Source organism: Marmota flaviventris, chromosome 9, assembly GCF_047511675.1.
Source record: "Marmota flaviventris isolate mMarFla1 chromosome 9, mMarFla1.hap1, whole genome shotgun sequence".
NCBI classification, from domain to species: Eukaryota; Metazoa; Chordata; class Mammalia; order Rodentia; family Sciuridae; genus Marmota; species Marmota flaviventris.
Genome location: NC_092506.1, coordinates 86,646,278 through 86,668,664, shown reverse-complemented (window position 1 = coordinate 86,668,664; position 22,387 = coordinate 86,646,278). Strand labels below are relative to the sequence as shown.

The 22,387-nt window shown below is 34.4% G+C and overlaps 1 protein-coding gene across 1 annotated transcript in view; it reads right to left on the bottom strand.

Moving 5' to 3' along the window:
• The window catches only part of Cntn5 (contactin 5), a 755,408-nt gene that overhangs the window by 113,654 nt on the left and 619,367 nt on the right, over positions 1 to 22,387 (bottom strand). The window contains exons 13-14 of the mRNA XM_027930609.2: positions 12,319 to 12,446; positions 9,390 to 9,565 (exon numbers count right to left, since the gene is read on the bottom strand). Of these exons, the coding sequence (XP_027786410.2) occupies positions 9,390 to 9,565; positions 12,319 to 12,446 (304 nt within the window). The remainder of the gene's footprint in view (positions 1 to 9,389; positions 9,566 to 12,318; positions 12,447 to 22,387) is intronic.

Here is a 22,387-nt window from a genome sequence, read left to right as displayed (position 1 = left end):
CAAGTAAACTATGCTAAATTTAATTTGTCTACAGTTTTTTCAGTTAAGAGTCTCAATCAGATAAAAAAAATGTTTGTAATTTACTCTAAAATGATTAACCTTTTATGAGTCTGACTTGTAGAACTGCCTTAAATAGATATATACTTATATGTATATGTATCAGAAACATTTTTGTCCAAAGGGCATAAGATTGCTTATGATAATATGTACAAATTTTAGAAAATAAAAACTCAAATGGTAACCATAAAATTATAGTAGAAATTTGATAGTAATGAATGACTATGCATGAATATTTATCAATCTTACCAGAAGTAAAAATAGACTTACAAATTTTAAATCATCTTATTTATAAGATGACATAATTTGTCAAATTTACAAAGAAAGTAAGAAATTAAAAATGTTATCTTGCTAAATAGTTTTAGATATGCTCTGTTTGATAAAAGATAGTGTTTTCTTTAGGTTTAGCCCAAGTGTGAATAGTAACTCTTTTTAAAATTTTTTTAAATTTGTTTTAATTAGTTATACATGACAGTAGAATGCATTTATGCACTTTGGTATATCATACATAGATAGGATATAATTTCTCATCTTTCTGAGTGTACATGTTGCAGAATCATATTTGTCATGTAGTCACATACATACATACAGTAATAATGTCTGTTTCATTCTACTATATTTCCTATCCCCACATCCCCTCATCTTCCCTCCCATCACTTCCCTCTACCTAATCTAAGGTAACCCTATTCTTCCCTAGTGTCCACCACATTATTGTGAATTAGCATCTGCATTTTATAGAAAACATGGGCTTTTGGTTTTGTGGGATTGGCTTATTTCGTTTAGCATGATATTATCCAACTCCAACCATTTATTGGCAAATGCCATATTTTTACTCTTCTATAAAGCTGAGTAATATTCCATTTGGGGAAAAAATATATATATATAGATGGTAACTCTTATATAAAATGAAAATTTATATTTGGGAAAGATGTTTAATGTTGTGAAATTCATGTTCTTCCTTTGTTAAAAATCTTACAACATAGGGTATTTGTGGAAAGTAAATGAGATGACATTTGAACACCTAACACATTGGTTTCTTGTAGACATTCCAAAGAGTTATTTTTTTATGACTTACACCTGTTTCCGGTGTTTCCTAAGTGATGACATCTGCCATTTATGGTTATCTTAGGTTAGGTTTCAGAGAAACAGACTCTGAGGTAGAAAATTCATTGGGGAGTACCATTGGCATTAACACTTGTAAATAAATGATGAAAATAGAATTGGGCAGGGGAGATGTTTAATAATGATGTGGGCAAGAAGGGTCTCAGCAAATTCCAAAGGGCATTGGTGCTGAGCTGACACTTCAGAGGTGTTCTTACTTTGAGGCAAAGGGCATGGCTTTTATAGTACCATTGTATACTGATCACCCTTGTGCACTGGGTATAAGTTATGGGGTGGAGCATAACTTGGTTTTGTTTGACAACCCTCTTCAGCTAAAGGCAATTCCCAGAGAGGGACTTAGTACTGGTGGCTGACAGCTCTCAGCTATCTGTAGTTTGGGGAGAGCATGCTTCAGTATTGGAAAGTAGAATGTGGGCAACATACCTCAGCATCTTCTACACTGGCTTGTGTGATATCTTTGGTTAAAAGTGACACATAGCTATTCTTTCTAATTCAATTCATTAGAACAAGCTCATAAGTCAATAAAATTAGTAAAAGGAAGAAAACAAGAGAGGTGTTTATAAAACTTATAAAGTTATAAATTGGAATCTTAAAAAGTAAAAGAACTGATTATGTGCAAGATTGAACTATTGAGAAAGATGAACATAGGTTTTGCAGATAATTTATGTACTCGTGTCAGTACATAAGTGAACATGGGATACAAGTGGAAAGTAATAGTGACAGTTTTATAACTGTGGATTTGATATTGTGAATTTAGTTATTCATTGATTTATTCTAAACTGTTTATATAAATTTATAAAGATTTTGCTGTCATAAAAATCAGTCTTTGTCAGATTTGGAAGGGAAAGTCACTCTAGAGTCAAGATCCATTGATCTTCAATATGAAAATTAGAGGATAATTTATAGAAATTTATAATAGAAGTTTGTTATTCATTTTAGAATAATATGTCTAAGTGATTCACTATTAAAAGTGACTTAGAGTTAGGTAAGAATTTGGTTTAATAAACATGCTTAAAATAAATCAGACTGCATGATCAAAATTAAAAGAACAGTAACAGTGGTTGCAACAACACACTGGGGATAATGGTAAAATTTCCAAAGATGCAAGTGCTTCATTCCAGGTAAATTAATCTTAGATTAAAAAAAAAATCAAGCCAAAAAGCATATAATATTATAGAGATGTATTGAGTCCATATATGCATGAATAGAAAGTAACTTTGGAGAAAAACAAAACTTCCAAAGGAGAAAATATATGGAGTCCTAAGTGCAAATAAACATATCTTGATTTCTGGAGTTAGTGAGCTAGAAAATTTTAATTTCTGAAGTTTATAATCTATAAGATCAAATTCTATTAAGAGGTAGAGGTATTTTCTATTTCTCATTCCCATGTTTCCCAATCTAATAACCTATAATGTCAGAGCCGAGTCTGAAAAGTATGGCATTTTATTTCCTTTAGAGATCACAGAATGCTGGCTATTGATCTGATTTTTTCCCAGCATGGTCCTCAACTAAGATTATCTTTCTTTGTCATGGAGCTTTATTTTCCCTCTCCTTTAAAAAAAATAACAATAACAATAAAATAAAAAGACCTGCAGTCTTTTGTTGCAGATATTAGTGACTCTTCATATCACACATAATGCCATGAAAATATAACAAATATAAAATAGATATTAAAATTGACAAATTAACACAATGCCCTGCATCCTTACGATAATCCCATACCCAGAAGGTATGTTTTGGTTGACTATATTCAAATGAACAAAGTAAGGCTTGTAAAATGGACAGAGAAGTTTGTCTTTTCCAAATGTGATATAACTTTGAGGCATTACCTGATTTTATCAAATTTGGAAAACTACAGAAATTGAAGAGTCACACATGTTTTGCTTTGTCAATTGCAGAAAAAATGAAAGTGGATCATCTACCCAGCATTATTATCCTGCCATGATCCTGACCATATTGTGGTCCACAGATAATAAACCAGGAATTAAGTATGGTATCCCAATAAGACTGTCTTACATGTTACCTAAGGTGGTCATTGTTTACTCAATTCCAAACTATGATAAAGTAAAAAAACAAAAACAAAGAAATAAATGATTCTGTTACAACAGATTTTAACAAAAATTTGTATAGTGTTTAATAGTATTAAAACTTCTAAAATAATTTAGTTGTTGGGCAATCTGATAATGATATGTATCAAGTTTTTATTATTTTTATTTAATAAGGCTTGAATAAATTGCTATTTTGTGGGCATCCTTACTAGAAAGTAATTAAGATGACATATTTGCCACTATTTTTAGAAAAACAGAGTTGAACTTATTTCATTAATACAAAATGTTATAGAATAATAGATTTCAGTCTTATATTTTGTCACATGACCACATGAAACACATACACATACTGGAAAAGAAGGGAATTCTTATTTGCTGTAAGAATGATTTCTACTTTAACAAGATGGTGGAATTTTTTTTTATTAATATAGACAAGGCAAATAGATTTGACATGATCTCAAAATTCTATGGATTTTGGATGTAACCTCTCTTTGTGTCAGTCCCCAAGTTTTGATTGGTGGTTATTACTTGTTTCTGTTCTATTAAAATTAAAAAAATATTTTTGTTAAGTTATATGAAAGACTAGGAGGCAACTGGTATGAAACAAATCCATCTCAATTAAGAAATATAGCAGATAACACCAAGTTGGTAGACTGCCAGGTTTCCATGATTTAGTAAGGCAGGAACTGAACTAATGAGGAAGGATAAATCCTGTGCCAGACGGTGAGAGTGTAGGGCTCAGAGTCCAGGAGGCCATACTACTTGGACATATGAATATGACTAATGAACAGATCGAGCCAAAGAGAATCTGTGCCTTTGGTAGACCTGCTACCCCTTAGTTCGCTTCCTGATTGGCAAAAAAAAAAAAAAAAAAAATGGTTCTGGGACTTATGCAGCCAGTTTGAAGAAGAGGGTGTAACAGATACTCATGAGGACCTCATAGCTTTGTGCCTTAGAAAACAGTGGCACTGTGTCCCTGATTTCCTTCACTTTTACCCTACTAATATTTTTATTAGTTGGTAAAGAGAAGCATGCCTGTTGAACATTTACTGTATTCCATTCTAAGACTTTTACTCCTCCAGAAATAGAAGCTAATTTCTAAGAAGATAAATGAGGAACAGAAGTATGTGATAAGAAAATTGAAATTGGGCTAGAGCTTTTCAGCTAATACAAAATTCTCAGGCATTAAGGGGCTTATATTCTGGCTCCTTTTTATCTACCCAGTAATTCACAAAAGCCATAGATACAAATCAGAAATATTTGTTTATGATTCTTAGAATAGAAGTTATGAAAATTACTCCTATTTTCCGATATTCAAATGTGGTAATGTAACATACTGTAGATTACTTGGCATTAAAAGATTGCCAACTCCAAAGGAGAATCCATATATCAGTCTAGGAAGAACTTCAAACTCTATTCATAATCTCCAACATCCCTCAAAACCTTGGGATTATCCTTTCCTTTCTACTCTGTCTGTCCTAATTCTACCCTCTTGGGTCTGGGTCAGTTAGCACTTTTCCCCCCAATAATAAAACTCTTAGGTTGTTAAGAGAAATCAGAGTGAGTGTTCAATTATTGTGTATATTGAGTATATCAACAGTTCAATTATTCACATACTGTATATTGCTTAATTAATTCCTTGTTCTTTTCTCCACAATGCAAAAGTTCAGATTAAATCTTTCTCTTTTCTGGTCTCTAAAAATAGTTGGCTATAATTTAAAAATAATAGCAACAGTTTTCCTGTGGTCATATTTTTCTTGAATTACTTCATATTCTGCATCATTTTGTGCTTCCTGAAGACTGGGATCAAAGCTTCCTTTTATTTTTATTTCCCCCAGTTTAGGACTGAACACATAATAAGTAGTAAGTGAATACGAATAGAGTATGATTCATAAAGGAGAATCAATATAACATTTAAAATTGTGTTGTAACTAAATGTTATATTGATGCTCAACTTAATATTCATGGGCATGGTCTGAAAAAGTCTTACTCTTCAGTTTCCTCATTAAAAAGGAGGTCAAAATCCCCATTGTGCTTTCTATGTTTTTGTTCCCATTATTGCTTTAACCAGAGAATTGGGTAAAAGGTCCTGCAAATAGTGCAGTTGCATAGAACCCTGGCTTGGTTGCCTGTATAGTTGTAATTTAGCAACTTTGCAATGGGGAGGTCACAAAATGGAGAACATAGTTGTTTTTTTTTTTTTTTTTTTTTTAAGCAGACCATCCTGATCACAGAGGTGTAACATGTTTTTCTCTGTCAAAAAAACAGCAAATTGCAGGCTTCCATGATATTCAGTGTAATAGTTCTTTATGCATTATAAGGATTAAAGCTTGATTATATTCCAAATGAGTAGGAAATTTTAAGTCTCTGGAAAGCAATGCATCACCACAGCCCTCCATTAAGACTGTGACTTTGGGGCAGATGGTGACACTCGGGTGCTATTCAGACATTGAGGGAGCAGAGGTTCCTGCAGAGCTCTGAACAACATCAACAATTGTGTCAAAATAGCGGTAAATGCTTTTATTTAATAAGATGGTTATTCAGCACCAGAGGTTGTAATGTCTGTCTCCTCACTGTAACTTCTACTTCACCAGTCTAGACTGAATTTAAATCCATGAACTATTCAATCCCTGCTCCACCTAGCTGTCAAAATTATCTTCTCAAAAAATAAATGTGAACCATGTGGCTCCCTGCTACATTCAAAATACAACCAAATTCTACAGCTCAGAAATCAGTGCCTTTTACAATGAAGCCTCCACTGCTCTCCTTGAAATTTAATCAACAAATATTGACTTCTTGTCTACTGTGTATACTCACTGTGCTGTCCAAGCATCTGGTTCCACATTTTTCCTCAGACATGCCCCAAACTCTTCTGCCTTTTGTCTTTTTGACCGGTCTGCTCTGTATGGCAAAGCATTTTGTTCTAGGAACCTGGCAAAATTCTACCTATCCAGATACGTTTCAAAAACTGACTTCTCCTGCCTGTATGCATGCAGAGAATAGATTTCTAGCCCATCCTGCTCTCTCCCATTCAATTGTGCCTTCTCAGTGGTGAAGGGCCATGTCTTCTTTGTATTCCCCACAACACTTAGCAAATAAAATAAAGGGTCCTGCAAATAGCGGATTGAATTAAAATCTTAAGAATAGATTTGATAATTTATACATTCAGTTTGTTCATATTGTTTGCCAGAAGTGATTTAGGAGAACTGGATCAAATATTTATGAACTGATTGCCTGGTCCCTTATAACTGTGGCTTTGGTAATGGTTTTACTCCAAATTAGTCAAATTGCCAGGTTTATTAAATGGGGTCTCAGGACAGAGGGCAAGATAATTAGAAGCATTTTCATTATAGATGTTTTAATTTAAATTTTAAAGCAATACTATTGTTTTTAAAACATGATATGATTACATGTTTATGTACTCTCCTGAAATGCAGTCATCCAAAAACAGTAGTCTATTTAAAACATGATATTATATGTTACATAAAGTGTACACATAAAAATTTGACTACTTTTATCTACAAATAGCTGTATATATAAAAAAATCTCAACTAGTTAAGAACATACTTATGTCATATTTTGGTATGTATAAGATGTTAAACATCAAAATCCTTGTGATTTTTTCTTCTCTCCTCATCTCTGAGGTTTGGCTGGCTCATTTTTTCCTCTTTATCTTCCGATTCAACCACATTGAATCACCCATCTCCAGCACACCATCCCAGGGCAGCAGCTTCCAGAACATTCCAGTTAAAGCCATACTCTATTTCTACTGAAGCCCCCAGTCCCATTTGTCTTTCTTGCTCTTCTGCACCACCTGGACCCCTAAGGTGAGACCTCAACATTCTTTGAATGGTTCTTCTTTGGAGTACAGAGCAGGCCTTAGGAGTACTTACTGAGATTCTCTCTGAGAACAGTTCTGTCTCTCTGACTTCTAGAATCTTCCCTCCTCCCAGAAGGTATTTACAAACCTAGAGGGCTTCCCAAATCTCCCTTCTAATGACAATTTTATTTCTCCTCCTAAAGCAGATACATTTATGGGGAGAGGAGGAAGAGTGGGACAAAACAGTGTTCCTTCTTGCCCATCCATTGTCATGCAGTGGTGTTCTCTCTAAACAGAACTCATTTAGTTTTCAAAATTGTTGAGAAAGGTGATAGAAGATCTCTTTTACATTGCACAGTTTTGATGCTACCAAATATTTTAAGGATTTATTTTTATAAATTGTTGTAAGTATACTAAAAGTGTCTTCAAGATAAGTATTTTCTTATTCCAAAGCATAATTTTAAAATGTCTTGGGTGTATATGGGTTTGCATGGAGTAAGGGATTAGTTTTGTATTTCTCAAGTTTAAGGGACAGCATATGTGCAAAGAGGGATAGAGCAGGTATTTGTGAAAAACATTCAAGATACATATTTATACAAATAAATGACATTGACCAAGAGTGGTAATGTCTAAGGGGCATAAGCAAAAATTGTCATAACTTTATCAGGTTCAAAAAAGAAGGTCTGTTTCTTTTCTTTTTTCTTTCTTTCTTTGGTGCTGGGGATCGAACTCAGGGCCTTGTACATGCAAGGTAAGCACTCTACCAACTGAGCTATATCCCCAGGCCCTAGGTCTGTTTCTATGAAGGAAAATCATTGGTAATTTTGGAGATATTTTTACTTTATATATCTGATCACTCAAAGGAATGTTTATAAATAATCCTAAGAAAATATTTTTAGTGGTACTTTTTGCTGTCAAAAGTAATATTTTTGTATCATATTATCCTGTTTCTGTTTTATGGCATTTACGTTATTAAATTCATATAAAGGAATTATCAACCCAAATGAGTGTAACATGATCTAAATATTTTGCATATAACTTAGCCATAGATAATTGAAATTGATTTAATGAGATGGTGACTAATGCAGTAGGTAATCATCCGTTATTTATATAGTCTCTCTCATTAATTGCAGAGTAAACAAGGATGGAAGGAATAATTTGGAACAAAGTGTTTAATTTGGGTTACATTGGCAAATGCAACAAAGTGAGTTCATCTTTACTCTGTCACTACTATGCATTTATTAAATCTAGAGTGAGAGGGATTTTAGAAATTATCTGGCACAAATTTTTCACTTCTCTGAGATTGAGGTCCAGTCAAATCAAATGACCGCCTTTATGTTACAGAGATGATTAGGGATTGGGCTGAAATTCCATCCACAGAATTCCTAACTTTGGGTCCAGGACTTTTTTTACTGTATCATATGATCTTTAAAGTAAAATCCAATACAAGTGAGTTTAGATATCTGGGTTCACTACCTATGGTTTTCCAAAGCTTCCCATAGTGTTTAGGAAAGAATAAACTGATATTAGGAAGTATATGACAGCATTTAAATTGGATAATTGGGGTGGGAGTAAATATATATTTGAATCTCTCTCTTCAGCCAATATAGAAGGAAAATTTCATCCAAGATCTCCCTACCAGCTGAGTTCCACTGTCTTTCTCCAATTCTCTCTGTCACTATGCTGCTCCTTTATATTTTCATGAAGTCAGTGGGGGAAGGGGTATTCTTTTCACTTCTCTATAAAGCTAAGGTACTGCTATTATTCTGTAGTATCTGGTTCACAAGATTTCCTATTTCATTTGGCTGAATGCCTTGTAGATACATAATATAAGTAGATATTAAAAAGAAAAGACTTGGCAGACAAGAAACGAGAATGTCCATGAATGTTTAAGACTAATGTCCAATCGTGACTATGGTATGCATGTTGAATTTCTACAGCTTGTGAAAAACTAAAGAATATCCCCAAATTACTTCTATGGAGGAGTAGGACAGGCAGACTAACTTCATTCATTACTGTAACATAATTACTGAAAGCAAAGCTAAATAATGCAGTGACCATTTTATGTAGCAATATAATGTGAGAAGTAATATGTAAATATTTACAATACTATTAAAACAATTTTTTAAAAGTGGCAAAGAAACCAAACTCACATAATAATATCTTCCAATTTTTTTTACTGGAGTTTTAAAAGAATTATTATTTTCAGTTTGACATGACATAAAAGAAAGTAATTGTTTTAATCATTTTTCCTACTTTTAATATATGAAAAGTTAATAAAACATTTTATATTGAGTCAAAATTTCTTATTACTACTTGAAAATAAAAGTGTATAAACTTACGGCCCTGATGCTTTCAAAATGTCCACCTTCTTTCTCGAAATCAATAGGCTGTCCTTTTAGCGTCCAGTAGAAAGTGACATCCAAACTAGCATCATGAATTGCTTTGCAATTAAGGACTATACTTTCTCCAACAGTTAACTCTGTTCTTTTAGGAGTAAGTTCTATCCTTGTAGGTTCTATGGAAGCAAAAATATATTAATTAAAATAATCAACAGGGTTTTCCCCATGCAGCCTGTATCATTTTGAATAACAGAAAAAAAAAAAAAAAACGTATATAAGGATTCTATACAAATACAACTGCTCCAGATACATACACCAAATTTTTCACATCTTTATTATTAAGTGAAATCTTAGCTTTTAGGAAGCTAGGATATTTTATTATGCTTTTGTAGATGACTAATGAATTTGGAGTCCCTGGATTTAGGAAAAAACAAACAAAAATGACAAGACACTACAAAGAAACAACAAAACTAGAAGCAACATTTGGCATCCTGGAAGAAGCATTAGAAAAGAGAAGCTGCAGTCTCTCTGAGCAACTTAAAGGATCATCAAGTACATAAAAGGATTAAAAATGCTAAGTAATAGGGCTGGGGTTGTGGCTCAGTGGTAGTAGAGCACTTGCCTGGCATTTGTGAGACACTGGGTTCAATTCTCAGCACCCCATATAATTAAATAAACAAGTCCATGGACAACTTAAAAAGTATTTTTAAAAAATGCTCCTTATCTCAGAAGGAAGAATTGCAGGGATGTTTGTGCCTTAAAGGCTCCTAGAGGCTATAAGGCAAAAGAAAGAACCTCCCTCCAAATTACTATCTCAGTGGGGATAAAAATATTATTCTACTACTATACTACTTATACTTACTTTTCATTCCACAAAACACTCTGAATAGAAAAGAGTAGGATGGGTACCTTCTGGATGATTATAAAATTTCACTTTGAATAGATTATGGTTGGTTTAATTAAACTATATAAAGAAAGGCAAAAACACTGAATGAAAATGTTTTTGGAGGAAAAAAAATGTTTAACTACATGGTTTGGTTAAATTTTGAAAATGACACATTTTTACTGGGATTAGAGTAACTAATACAGCTATGCATGTAAGGGTGAAATGAGTAATTAAGTGACTGCAATGTGACATGTTTTAAATGAAGTAGGGGGTAATGGAGACACGATTTTGATTTTTTTTTTACTAATTAGATTCATGGGTATAGATGCCACAAGAAATATGACATGTTGATTAATAATTAGCTTGATTTTCCTACTCTACCTCTATTGTTCACAAGAGTACAGTCTGAGAAAGCACCACTCCTCATCATCTATCACTTGCTTTAATATCCAAAGTCCTGAGTAGTTCCTGAGAAGAAAATGAAATCCTAAAACAGGAATGCCACTATAACTATTAGCATTCTAGAGCTCAGATATTCTGTGTGGCGTTCCAAGTTCTGGCTTTATTGAATAAGACAGATGAACATAATATACTGTAGTTGGAATTTTGTGGAAATTGAAGTATACTGAATCACTAAATATCCCATTTAACTCATGATTTACAAAACCTATTATTATGATCATGAAAGTCTGTGGGATGGGCACAGTGGTACACATCTATAATCCCAGAGGTTTGGGAAGATGAGGCAGAAGGATCATGAATTTAAAGCCAGTCTCAGCAATTTAGCAAGGCCCTAAACAACTTAGCAAGATCCTGTCTCTAAATAAAATATAAAAAGAGGTGGGGATGTGGCTTACTCTGGGTTCAATCCCCATTCCCCTCCTTAACCTCTCCACCAAAAATGGTCTGTGGACCCAGCATTACCTCATTATGAAAAGAACAAAATTGATTAGCACACAGAATAAGACATATGATTGGAAGATTGGGTTGGATCCCAGTAACATATATGATATAAGTGAAAACATCTTTTAAATTATGTTCTCTCCTACACTTAATGTTTGCCTTTCTTCTAAACTATCATAGAGCTGGGTATTTTGATTACATTTGCATTTCTAAAGACACAGAAAAATTAACAGTTTTATTAGCACTAAGTATGTTCACAATATTGTAAATCATTACTACTGTCCACAGAACTTTGTTCATTTTCCAAACCTAAATAAATGTCATATTTTTATGGTCAAAGTTTGATTTGGTATATAATACATGCACAATGGGAAAAAAGTCAACGATATAATTCAGTTGTGAAAAATGTCTCTTTGCTTTGCTCCTAAGATATGAGATTATTCTTTTTACTACTAAACAATAATATATAGTCTCAAAACCATGTTCTTGGCTTGAAATCTAGTTGTATTAGAACCAGAGAACATATATATTAGAAATAATATTTATCATACTAAAAGTGTAAGTATATAAGAAATTCCATTGGTGCAAACCTCAATGAGCAGCACTGGCACCAATTTATCTGATCTATACCCCTGGCTCCACTACTCATAGATATCCTCTTTTTGATACTCCTCTGGGTCTAAATCCCTAGTTGATATGGCAACAAAGGAATATTCCTTACTGATGTTAAAATTAGTTTTAGTACAGAAAATATTTTTTCTTGTGGTGTTAAGGATGGAGCCCCAGGCCCAATGCACACCAGGCAAATGTTCTACCACTGAGCTATATCCCCAAACCAAGTGGAGGGAAATTTCTTTTATGTTGCTAGTGTTAATATTTTGAGACATTTCAAAAAAAAAAAAAAACTTTATAAGTTTTGTTCAAAGCAAAATATTGAATTTTAACCAATAATTGGTTCTTTCCTGCTAGGTTTCCTAAATGATAGAAAGTGACAATTTGGGTGTGTTAATTCTGTTTGTAATATGGTTTAGAAGCAGGCATGTACACAGTTAAGTGCAAACATACACATGTGCATGTCATACTTATTTTCTTATATGGGCATGAAACTAGGCTTGTAAGACATTAGCCACATTTTCTTACCTTTTACAGATACAGATGCTATTATTTCAGCAGAACCAAAGATGTTTTCCCCTCGGCAAACGTACTTCCCTTCATCTGACTTAGAAACATTTAGTATCCGTAGGCTCCCGTCTGGAAGAATAGCTATTCTGAAAATTATTAAAAAAGGTTTTCTCCTGTTTTACTGCAAATCAACTAAATGATAAGAAACTCTGATGAAGTCTCAAAACACTTGTAAGGTGATAATAAATAAGATAAAGCATCACTGTGAAAGTAAGCAGTGACAGTAGAAATGGTTTATCCTTTTAAGACTTTATGCAATAAAGCCACTGAATATCTTCTAATATTCAAAAGAGGTAGGGAGGTACAGGTTATTTTTCTTTTGACAGTTTTTGACAGTTAATTTTAAAACTGGTAGAAAAAGGTGACCCTGAATTTGGTTATAACAACTTGTTCCTAGGATATCACCTAGCAATATTTTAATATTAAGCTTGGGTATTTTACCTCAAACCAAGAGTGACCTCCAAAATCAAATATAAAAAGAAATAGCATAAAACATAGAGGAGGACAAGTACAGAACATAAAATTAATTGTATACAGCCAGGAGATGATTTATGGTGGTTTCTCTGTATTGCCAAAGGTACAGTAAGGATATGAAAATGCAACCTGGTAACTCAGCTGCTCACACCGCAGTTTTTAAACATAAGAACATGATATCCGAGTTTGCATTTGGTCTCTTTAAAGACCTTTGTTAAAAATGGACCTTCATTTTTATATAAAGGTGAAAAATTAAAGCATTATTAAAAATTTTTAGAAGTTCGGTGAAAATGAGGCTGACATTTGAAATTACCACATCCTCCTGTGTATTTATCATTTTAGGAATTTATAGATTTCAAATTTAATTAGTACTTGGGTCCTTTTCTCCTTTCTGTGCTCTTGAAGTGTAACCCATTATTTCACCAGTATATCAGCCTACAAAAGTGAACTGAAACAGAACAGAAGAAACTGTTGTGGTTTTAGTTGACATATCATTGGAGTTTGGACTGACTTCTTTTAGAAAAGAGGGAAAAATAGGCTGTGCTGCATGGGGTAAGAACCAGTGACCCTTCTGAATATGAAATACTAAAATTGAATCCTCCTGTTCATGAGAACAGTTTATTACATAGCAATATGATATTAAACCAATAAAGATTCCAAAATAATGGCTAAATCTGTTCGGTCAAGATTTTTGATACTATTTTAAAATGTACATTCAGTCTTGCTAATCTCTCAGACCTGATGGTTATTTACAATATTGAACTTCATACAATTGTTATTAAATTGTAGATTGTTGAAATATTGCTTATGAATATATACTTACATATTGCCATTAATAAAGATAACACTGAAAAAACATGGTTTTCATTATGGATCTAATTTGATTTGCAATATGTAAGAAGAAAAACAAATTTAGAAACAAGTCTGACTAGGAAGAGAAAGGTTGATTTTGTAGTTTATATCTAAGAGAGATTATCTGGAGACATTTGGAAAACAATGCTTCTAATAATATGTATATTATTATATATAGTCCATTCAAGATGGTCAATGAAAATTTCCATTCTTTTTTTTTCTATAAAAATGCTATTCTGTGAACTTATTCCATTTCAAACTCAATGGTAAACATTCTACCAGAGATATATTTGAAAGCAAAACTTACATTCATTGCAAAGAATTCTTCTTGTGAAAATTATAGACTTTGAATTTACCTAAATACTATAATTTTTGCTGATTACTAATATTTTGAAAATATTCTGGATTTTACCAACTGGAGTAAATTATAATATAGTAGGGAAGAAATTTGGCTTAAATATTCACCTGCTTCAAAGAAATAAATGTGTCTTGGACACTAGCAATATTTCAGCTCTTGGTTTAAGATGAATTCTTTTTCACTGACAAGAGGCAGCATATTAAATTCTCCTTTTGTAGATAGTTTACCAACTCCCAGGTCTGTACATTAGACTACTAATCCAATTGAAGGGATGAAGAATTTTGAATATCATAATGTTTATCTGTCAGGTAACAGTGTCCTTTACTCCAAATCCTGTCTTCTGATTCAAATTGCAAATCTTTATCAGATGAGCTTTTTTTTTAATCTTAGAAAAAGTAGATAATGAGTGTGATTTACATTATAATGCTGGTTATTACACACATAATTACTTAGATAATTGAATGTTGAATTATTTCTCTCCTGGAGATTCCTAACCTTTTAGTCTTCTCCCCTCTGCTGTCAGAATTTTTCAGATTTGGGGACTAATTCTGCTGAGACATCCTTAGATTCAGAGTAGGGTAGTAAGGGAAGGGAGGGAGGTAGGGAAGGTTTTGTGGGGTAAGGAGAGAATTTAAGAGTTCAAACCAACTTTCTAGAATTAAGAGACAGTCATGCTTCCTATATTCTGGATTCTAGACTTGGTGTTAATTTCTGCCTAGATATGGAATTGTCTTGGTTCTCACCTTGCCACTAGTTCCTGACACTCTGCCTTGTTAATTCGTCTGGGACACTATGGTGCTTAACTCACCTCACATGCGTTCATTGTTAACCCCTTGACACATATCTCTATTTCCAAATTTCAGGGCCACTTCCTGGACCCTTCATGTCCATGTTTGGCTTCCCTATCAGACACCCCACAACTTGGTATAGACCTTTCTAAGTACACTGCCTTGGAATACCATCTGTTTACCTTCTGCCATATTACTTAGTGATCATGTTTTGACTCTCAGATTAGATTCTTCTTTTATCTTTTTAAAACTGAGACACAGAAATGCAGAATTGCACATAGTAATGGGTACCATGTAATGTTTTGATATGTACTTCATAATTATCTTTCATTTTTAAACAACAGGAATTTATTTTCTCAATTTGACAGGCTAAAAAGTCCAAGATCAGATGCCAGCATGGTTGACCTCTGGTGTGGGCTCTCTTGCTGGTTTGCAGACTGCTGCTTTCCCACTGTGTGCTCATATAACTTTCCCATGGTGCATGTGTGTAGAGAGAGATCTCGTCCTCTTCTAAGGTCACCTATCCTACCCTATGATGTTATTCAACCTTAATTGCCTCTTAAAAACCCTCACTGTTGGGAGTCACAAATGAATTGTGGGCTTGTCTGAGTCATGCCTAAGCAGAGGTGTGTCCCTTGGAGAAGTCTTAGGGTCATGTCACCCATATGAGACTGCTTCATTGCCTTGGCAATGTCCTTCTCAAAGAGAATTCTGTGATACTGTGAAATTCATTGGTTCAAATGCAACTTCACAGGGAGTGGAAAGAGATACCAGTGTGCCCAAGTAATCTTGAGGTGCCAGCTGCCTGGAGGAGGAAGAATTATTGTGCAAGTGATAAGTCCTCAATCGGGCCAACTTCCCCACAACCTCATGCTTCTTGTTTATCTTAAAGAACACTTCCTCAGGATAAATTCCTTTGGTGTGTTTCAGTATAAATCATTTGTCTTTTCCCTTTGTTAGGATCAGACCCATCAGGTCTTTTTCACTCCTAAAGCCCCTGCTTTAACTAATTCCTTGTGTCTTTTCTCTTCATTTCTTAATACTGTTTTTTTCAGACTTTTATTTCCAGCCAGCCTACCCCTTCATATGGTTTACTCATTCCCTCCCCATGCAGGACACGTGAGCCCTCACAGCAGTGTATTAATACTGGTAGTAGAGCTTCTACACATGCATTTGGTGGGGGACACAATTTTGTTCATAGCCCCTCATCAACCTGCTCCCACATTCCCAGGTTAAGTTAGGGATCATTTCTTCCTTAGCATATTGCCCTCATTAGGAAGTCAAGGAATACTCAGCCTACCATATTTTCATCTCTCTAATCTTCTGGTGCCTCCTATTGCACCATTGCTTGGGGCAAGGAAACCCACTGATTGAGTTCTCAGGAGACAGCCTCATGGGACATAATATAGCATACAGAAGGATGGAAAAAGAATTTGTAGTGGAGAGAAGATGCTTGATCAAGGCATGCCACAATAGGTTTTTTAAAAATATTTTTGTTTTAGGTGGGCACAATATCTTTGTTTTATTTTTATGTGGTGCTGAGGATGGAATCCAGTGCCTCATGCATGCTAGACAAGCACTCTGCTATTGAGCCACAACCCCAGACCCACAATATTTGTTTAAAGATAAAAATTAATTCGTGGAACTTGTAACTTAGCTGATCCAACCTCATTTCAAATATTCAAGAACTAAAACCCAAGAAAGTTAAAATGACTTGGTTAGGCTCATCAGTTATTAATAAGAAATATAATTTGTGGGTGATTTCCCCTGTGTCAGTCACCTGTGTGTATTCAGGATAGTTTCTATTGCTGCATAACAAATTACTCAAACTTGGTAAGTTAAAACAATACCTAATAATTAACCGAACATCCATTCATTTCTTCAGAATGTTGAGTGTCTCAAAATGCTGAAATCCAGGTGTGGCCTGGGTAAAGTTTTACCTGGATGCTCTGGAGAAAAGTCGTCTTTAAAGAGCTCATTCTTGTTTTGGAAAGAAATCATTTTGTGTTTTTATTATTAATTTTTAATTTTTTTGTGGGCTGTAGGGTGGGAGCTGTTTTCAGCTTCTAGATGTTGCTTGTGTTCCTTGGCATACATGTTCATCTGCCAGATTAGGTTTCCTTCTGATATCACAGTGCATGTATCATGGGATGATTAATAATTAGTACCATAAGCTTTAAAAGTACAGAAGGTTGAGTTTGAATCAGTGCCATTGACTAGTGGGTGTGTAATGTTAATCAAAGTTATTTAATCTCTTTCCTTAAATGTAAAACCGTTATACCTAACTAGTTTAGAGAGAGAGATATTCCTCTTATAAGGTCATTTTGCATATATTATCTAGTTAATATTTTTAAAGTATTATATTTTACTGGTTATGGTAAACATAATCTAAAATTTATTAAAAAATATAAATATGTGATAAATGTTAAAAGTGAAGATGAAGACTGCCAAGAAATTTTTTAAACTCATATACCTGAAATATTTATGTAGTAGGTAAGTTTTTTCTTGGGGAGTAACATTTGCATTAAGAATAGAAGGAGCATTTGTTTGAGCTCATCCTTTTGTGTGGAAAAGCAGAGGCAATACCATTTGCAAAGGCTGAGGTCAGTTGAAATGACCATGAGGTCCTGAAGAGCCAAATGGTCAGCTGAAACAGCAGCAGGGAGTGGCATAGGTAAGAATGGAGAGAGAGTCAGGGCAAGATCAGGTCAGGCCTCATATATTGTGAGTGTCATCTGAAGCTTCCAAACATTTGAACAGCTTTATTGAGTTATCATAAGCATGTAAATTCACCTGTTTAAAGTCTATGCTTTGAAAAGCTTTTGTATGTGGATGGTAAGTCAAAACCATCATTACAGTTAAGATAGTGAACATATAAATAACCCATAAAAGTAACTGTGCTCCTTCACATGCTCTCTTCCAGTCCTCTTTTACCCTATTCCCATCACCAAATAACTACAATCATAGTTAGATTGCATTTTCTAGACTTTTATATAAATTAAATGATACAGTATATGTTATATTACCTTATATATAGATTATTTCACTCATCCTAAATTAAGATTTACCTAAATGACTACAATTGCCTATTCATTTATTTTTGTTGCTTACTAGTATTCCAATGTGTATGTGTACTACAATTTATTGATCTATTCACCTATTGATGGGTATTTATTTGCTTTCAGTTCAGGTCTATTTACAAATAAAGTGTTCCTGAACATTGATGTCTGAGTCTTCTTTGGATCTATTCCTTTATTTCCTTTGGCTAAATACTTGGATCTGTAAAGACTATATCCTCTGGTTATGTTCATGTTTCTCTTTGAAGCTGCTACTGTGATTTTATCAAATGATGACACCACTTTACATTCTTAGCAGCACCAGTATCAGAGAACTCCTAAAGCATTCTTCATGGTCAGTCTTTGAGTTCTAATAATAAGTAGGTAATGGGATCTCTTTGTGATTTTAGGCTGTATTTTCTTAGTGATGAATATGTGCAGTGTCTTTTCATGTGCTGATTTTCCATCTGTAAGTCTTCCTTTGTGAAGTGATTATTCAAATATCAATTTTTACAGAATTATTTCTTATTTTTGAAGTTTGGGAGTTCTCTAATACTCTTAAAAAGAACTTCATTGTCAGACATATGATATGCAAATATACCAGTTTGTGCCATGTCTTGGAATTTTTCCAACAGCAGAAATTCCTAATGTCAGTAAAGTTCAATTTATTAATTTTATTTCATGCATTGTGCTTTTGTTATGTTAAGAAATCTTTTGCCTGAAGTTACAATCTTTGTGTGTTTTCTTATATAAATTTTATAGTTTGTTTATGTCTGATACACTTGAGCTATTTTTTGTTTATGGTATGAGATATGGGTATTTATTCATTTTTCATGTGGCTGTCCAATTGTACCATATTGTGATTTTGAATAGATTATTGATATGGACTAAATGTTGATGTTCCCCTAGATCACATGATAATACCATAATCTCTAATACCGTGGCATGTGGAGATGTGGCCTTTTGGTAATAATTGGGGCATGTGGGCTGCATTACATGGATGGGAATGTCTTTAGATCCTGAGGGATAAGCACTTTGGGGGCCGAGGCTTGTGGTATTGGCATCCATGGTCCTGGAGCTAAAGGTCACAAGTGAAACCTTTTCCTGGTCCTAAGACCAAAGTGCCAGTTATTCTGGGCCTTTGTGTACCGATGGCTACAGTCCTAAGCCCATGGAGTAGGAGAAGGTTTTCCTTAATTCCTGTGAGACAGTGTAATGGGAATTGGGCTCTTGTCTCTGACGACCACTGGTCCTGAAGCTGTAGAACACTTAGCAGCCTGTCTTCACCTTTGTGAAACTTGCATAGGACCAAGGCTTTTGGTAGTATCGGGGAAGTGACTGTTGGTCCCTAAGGTAGGGTGACATCTATAAATAACTGTTGTAGCAGCTTGGGTTCTAGAGGCAGGAGAGATCCAATGTGAGTTCCTTCTTTGGAGCAAAGTAATCACACTTAGATCACCTAGCTTGCCAAAATGGATTTAAATCCTATACGGATTGGTATTATTCTGTAGTTAGGACTGCTAGTATGCTGCAGTGAAGGGGGTTGCTGGTACTTTTCTGCTTACCTTTACCCAGCAAGGTGGAGTATGCCCAGCCAGGGAACTAGCTTTGAAATTGCTTCATTCTATTCTCTAGGTTGCCTTTCTGACTTTCCATCACTTTTTGGCTGATATCCAAACTCTTCCCTCAATCATTCTCCTCTACAGTTTTTCCTTTTTCATCCTGGTTCTCTGTGGCAGAGTCATACACAGGACATCTGTTTTAGTCAGCTGTTTTGTGGCTGCGAATTAAAGACCTGCCCAGAACAATTTTAGAGGAGGAAAAGTTCATTTGGTGGCTCAGTTTCAGAGGTTCATAAACAGTAGACTCCATTCCTTGGGGCTCAAAGTGAGGCTGAACATCACGGCGGAAAAGTGTGGCAGAAGGAAGCAGTTCACATGATGATCAGACAGTAGATAGAAAGATCTCCACTTGCCAGATACAAATATATACCCCAAAGCCATGCCCCCAATGCCACACCCACCTGCTTTCAGTTACCCCTCAGTTAACCCAATCAGTGAATTAATTCCCCGATGGATTAAGACTCTCACAACCTAATCTCTTCTCCTCTGTACCTTCTTGCATTGTCTCACAGGTAAGATTTTGGGGAACACCTCACATCCAGACCATAACAATATCCATATTCAGTCATCTTGAATATCTCTGCATGAATGATCCACCTTATTATCCACCATCACCAGCAGGCATTGTATGTCACTTATTTCTCTTTTTTTTAATCAGCCATTCTCATAAGGTGTACATTTAATGTAGTGTGTTTAATTTGTATTTTCTTGACTGTTAATGATGTTGAACAACTTTTCGTGTAGTTAATTTCTGTTAATTAATATGCTCTTTGGTGAAATAGCTTTTCATAATTTGATAGTTTATTTTTTGCCTGTGTATGGAGGCTTTTATATAGCATATTCTAGATATTTATCATAGAACTAGAGTTTTTAATTTTGAAAAAGCCTAATCTATCAATGTATCTTCCACACATAGTACTTTTGATAAAGTTTGAGAATGTTTACTGACTATTAGATCATTAATATGTCCTTCTATATTTTCAAATTCTTCCATGGAGTGCATTTTGGTTCTACATAATAGTTGGACTTATTTTAACATAAATCATGGAACTTAATTTGTTCCACTTAAGTACCTGGTGCCTCCTCTTTCCCTCCTATTCTACTGGCTTTCCATATATATATATATATATATATATATATATATATATATATATATATATTCAGTTTTTAATTGGTGCTTTGTAGACATACATAAAGGTAAAATTCACTGTGGTATATTGAAACATGTAGAGAGTATAGAATTGTCAAATCCATTCTGCATTTCCTCATTGTTTCTGTCCATCCTCTATCTTTCTCAATCTCCTTCTACACCACTGATATTTTCTACATCTCCTAAAATTTGCCCCCCACAATTTTACAGTACTTTGTTCTAGCTTTCATATGAGAAAAAATATTTGGCCCTTGATTTTCTGAATTTGGCTTATCTCACTTAGCATGATTGTTGCCACTTGTAGTGCTTCTGATAATATGGGCATTTTACCAACATTAATTCTGTCTATCCAAGAACATGGGAGAATGTTCTGTCTTCTGAGGTCTTCTTAAATTTCTTTCTTTAGTGTTCTGTAGTTTTCATTTTAGAGGTCTTTTACTTCTTTTGTTAGATTGATTTCCAAGTATTGTGTGTATGGGAGCTATTATAAATAGGATAGTTTTCCTAATTTCTTCTTCAGCTGATTCACTGTTAGTGTATAGGAATGAAATTGATTTATGGGTGTTAATTTTGAATACTACTACTTTGTCGACTTATGAGTTCTGTAAGTTTTGTTGGCGATTTTTGGGTCTCTTCAATCTAGGCTCATATCATCAGCAAAGAGATAGTTTGAGCTCTTCTTTTCCTATTTGTATCCATCTACTTTCTATTTTTGCCTAAGTGCTCTGTCTAGAGTTTAAAAGATTATGCTGAATAGAAGTGTTGAAAGAGGGCAGCCCTGTCTTTTGGAGGAAAAAATGAAAGAATTTCCTCTATTTAGAATTATGTTGGCCTTGGGTTTGTCATATATAGCTTTTACAATGTTATGTTCCTTCTTTACCTAGTTTTTCTAGTGTTGTGAACATGAATGGATACTGTATTTTGTCACATGCTTTCTCTGCATCTATTGATATCATTTGATTCTTGTCTTTAATTCTATTACATTGATTGGTTTTCTGTATGTTGAAACAACCTTGCGTCTCTGAGATAGTGTACCATGATCAAATGTGTTTTATCTTTTAAATGTGTATTTGTATGTGATTTCCTAATATTTTATTAAGAATTTTTGCATCTATGATAATCAAAAGATGTATCTGTGTCTAGTTTGGTGTCAGGGTTGTTATGGTTTGGATGTGAGGTGTCCCCCAATAGCACATGTGTGAGACAAGGCAAGAAGGTTCAAAGGAGAAATGATTAGGTTGTGAGAATCTTACCCCAATCAGTGAATCAATCCTCCTGATGGGATTGACTGAGTGGTAACTGGAAGCAGGTGGGGTGTGGCTGGAGAAAGAGGTTGATTGGGAGTGTGGCTATGGGGTATATATTTTGTAGCTGGAGAGCGGAGTCTCTCTGTTTCCTGATCACCATGAAGGAAGCTGTTTCCCTCTCCCACCATGATATTCAGCCTCACCTCAAGTCCTGAGGAAGGGAGCTAGTCTTCTATGGACTAAGGCCTCTGAAACCATAAACCCTCAAATAAACTTTTCTTCCTTACATTTGTTCTGGTCTGATCCTTTAGTCACAGCAGTAAAAAAGCTGACTAAAACAAGGGTGATACTAGCTTCATAGAAGGTGTTTGTAAGAGTTCCCTCCTGTTCTACTTCATGGAATAATTTGAGGACGATTGGTGTCAGTTCTTCTTTAAAGGACTGGTAGAACTCGGCAGAGAATCCATCCTATCCTAGGCT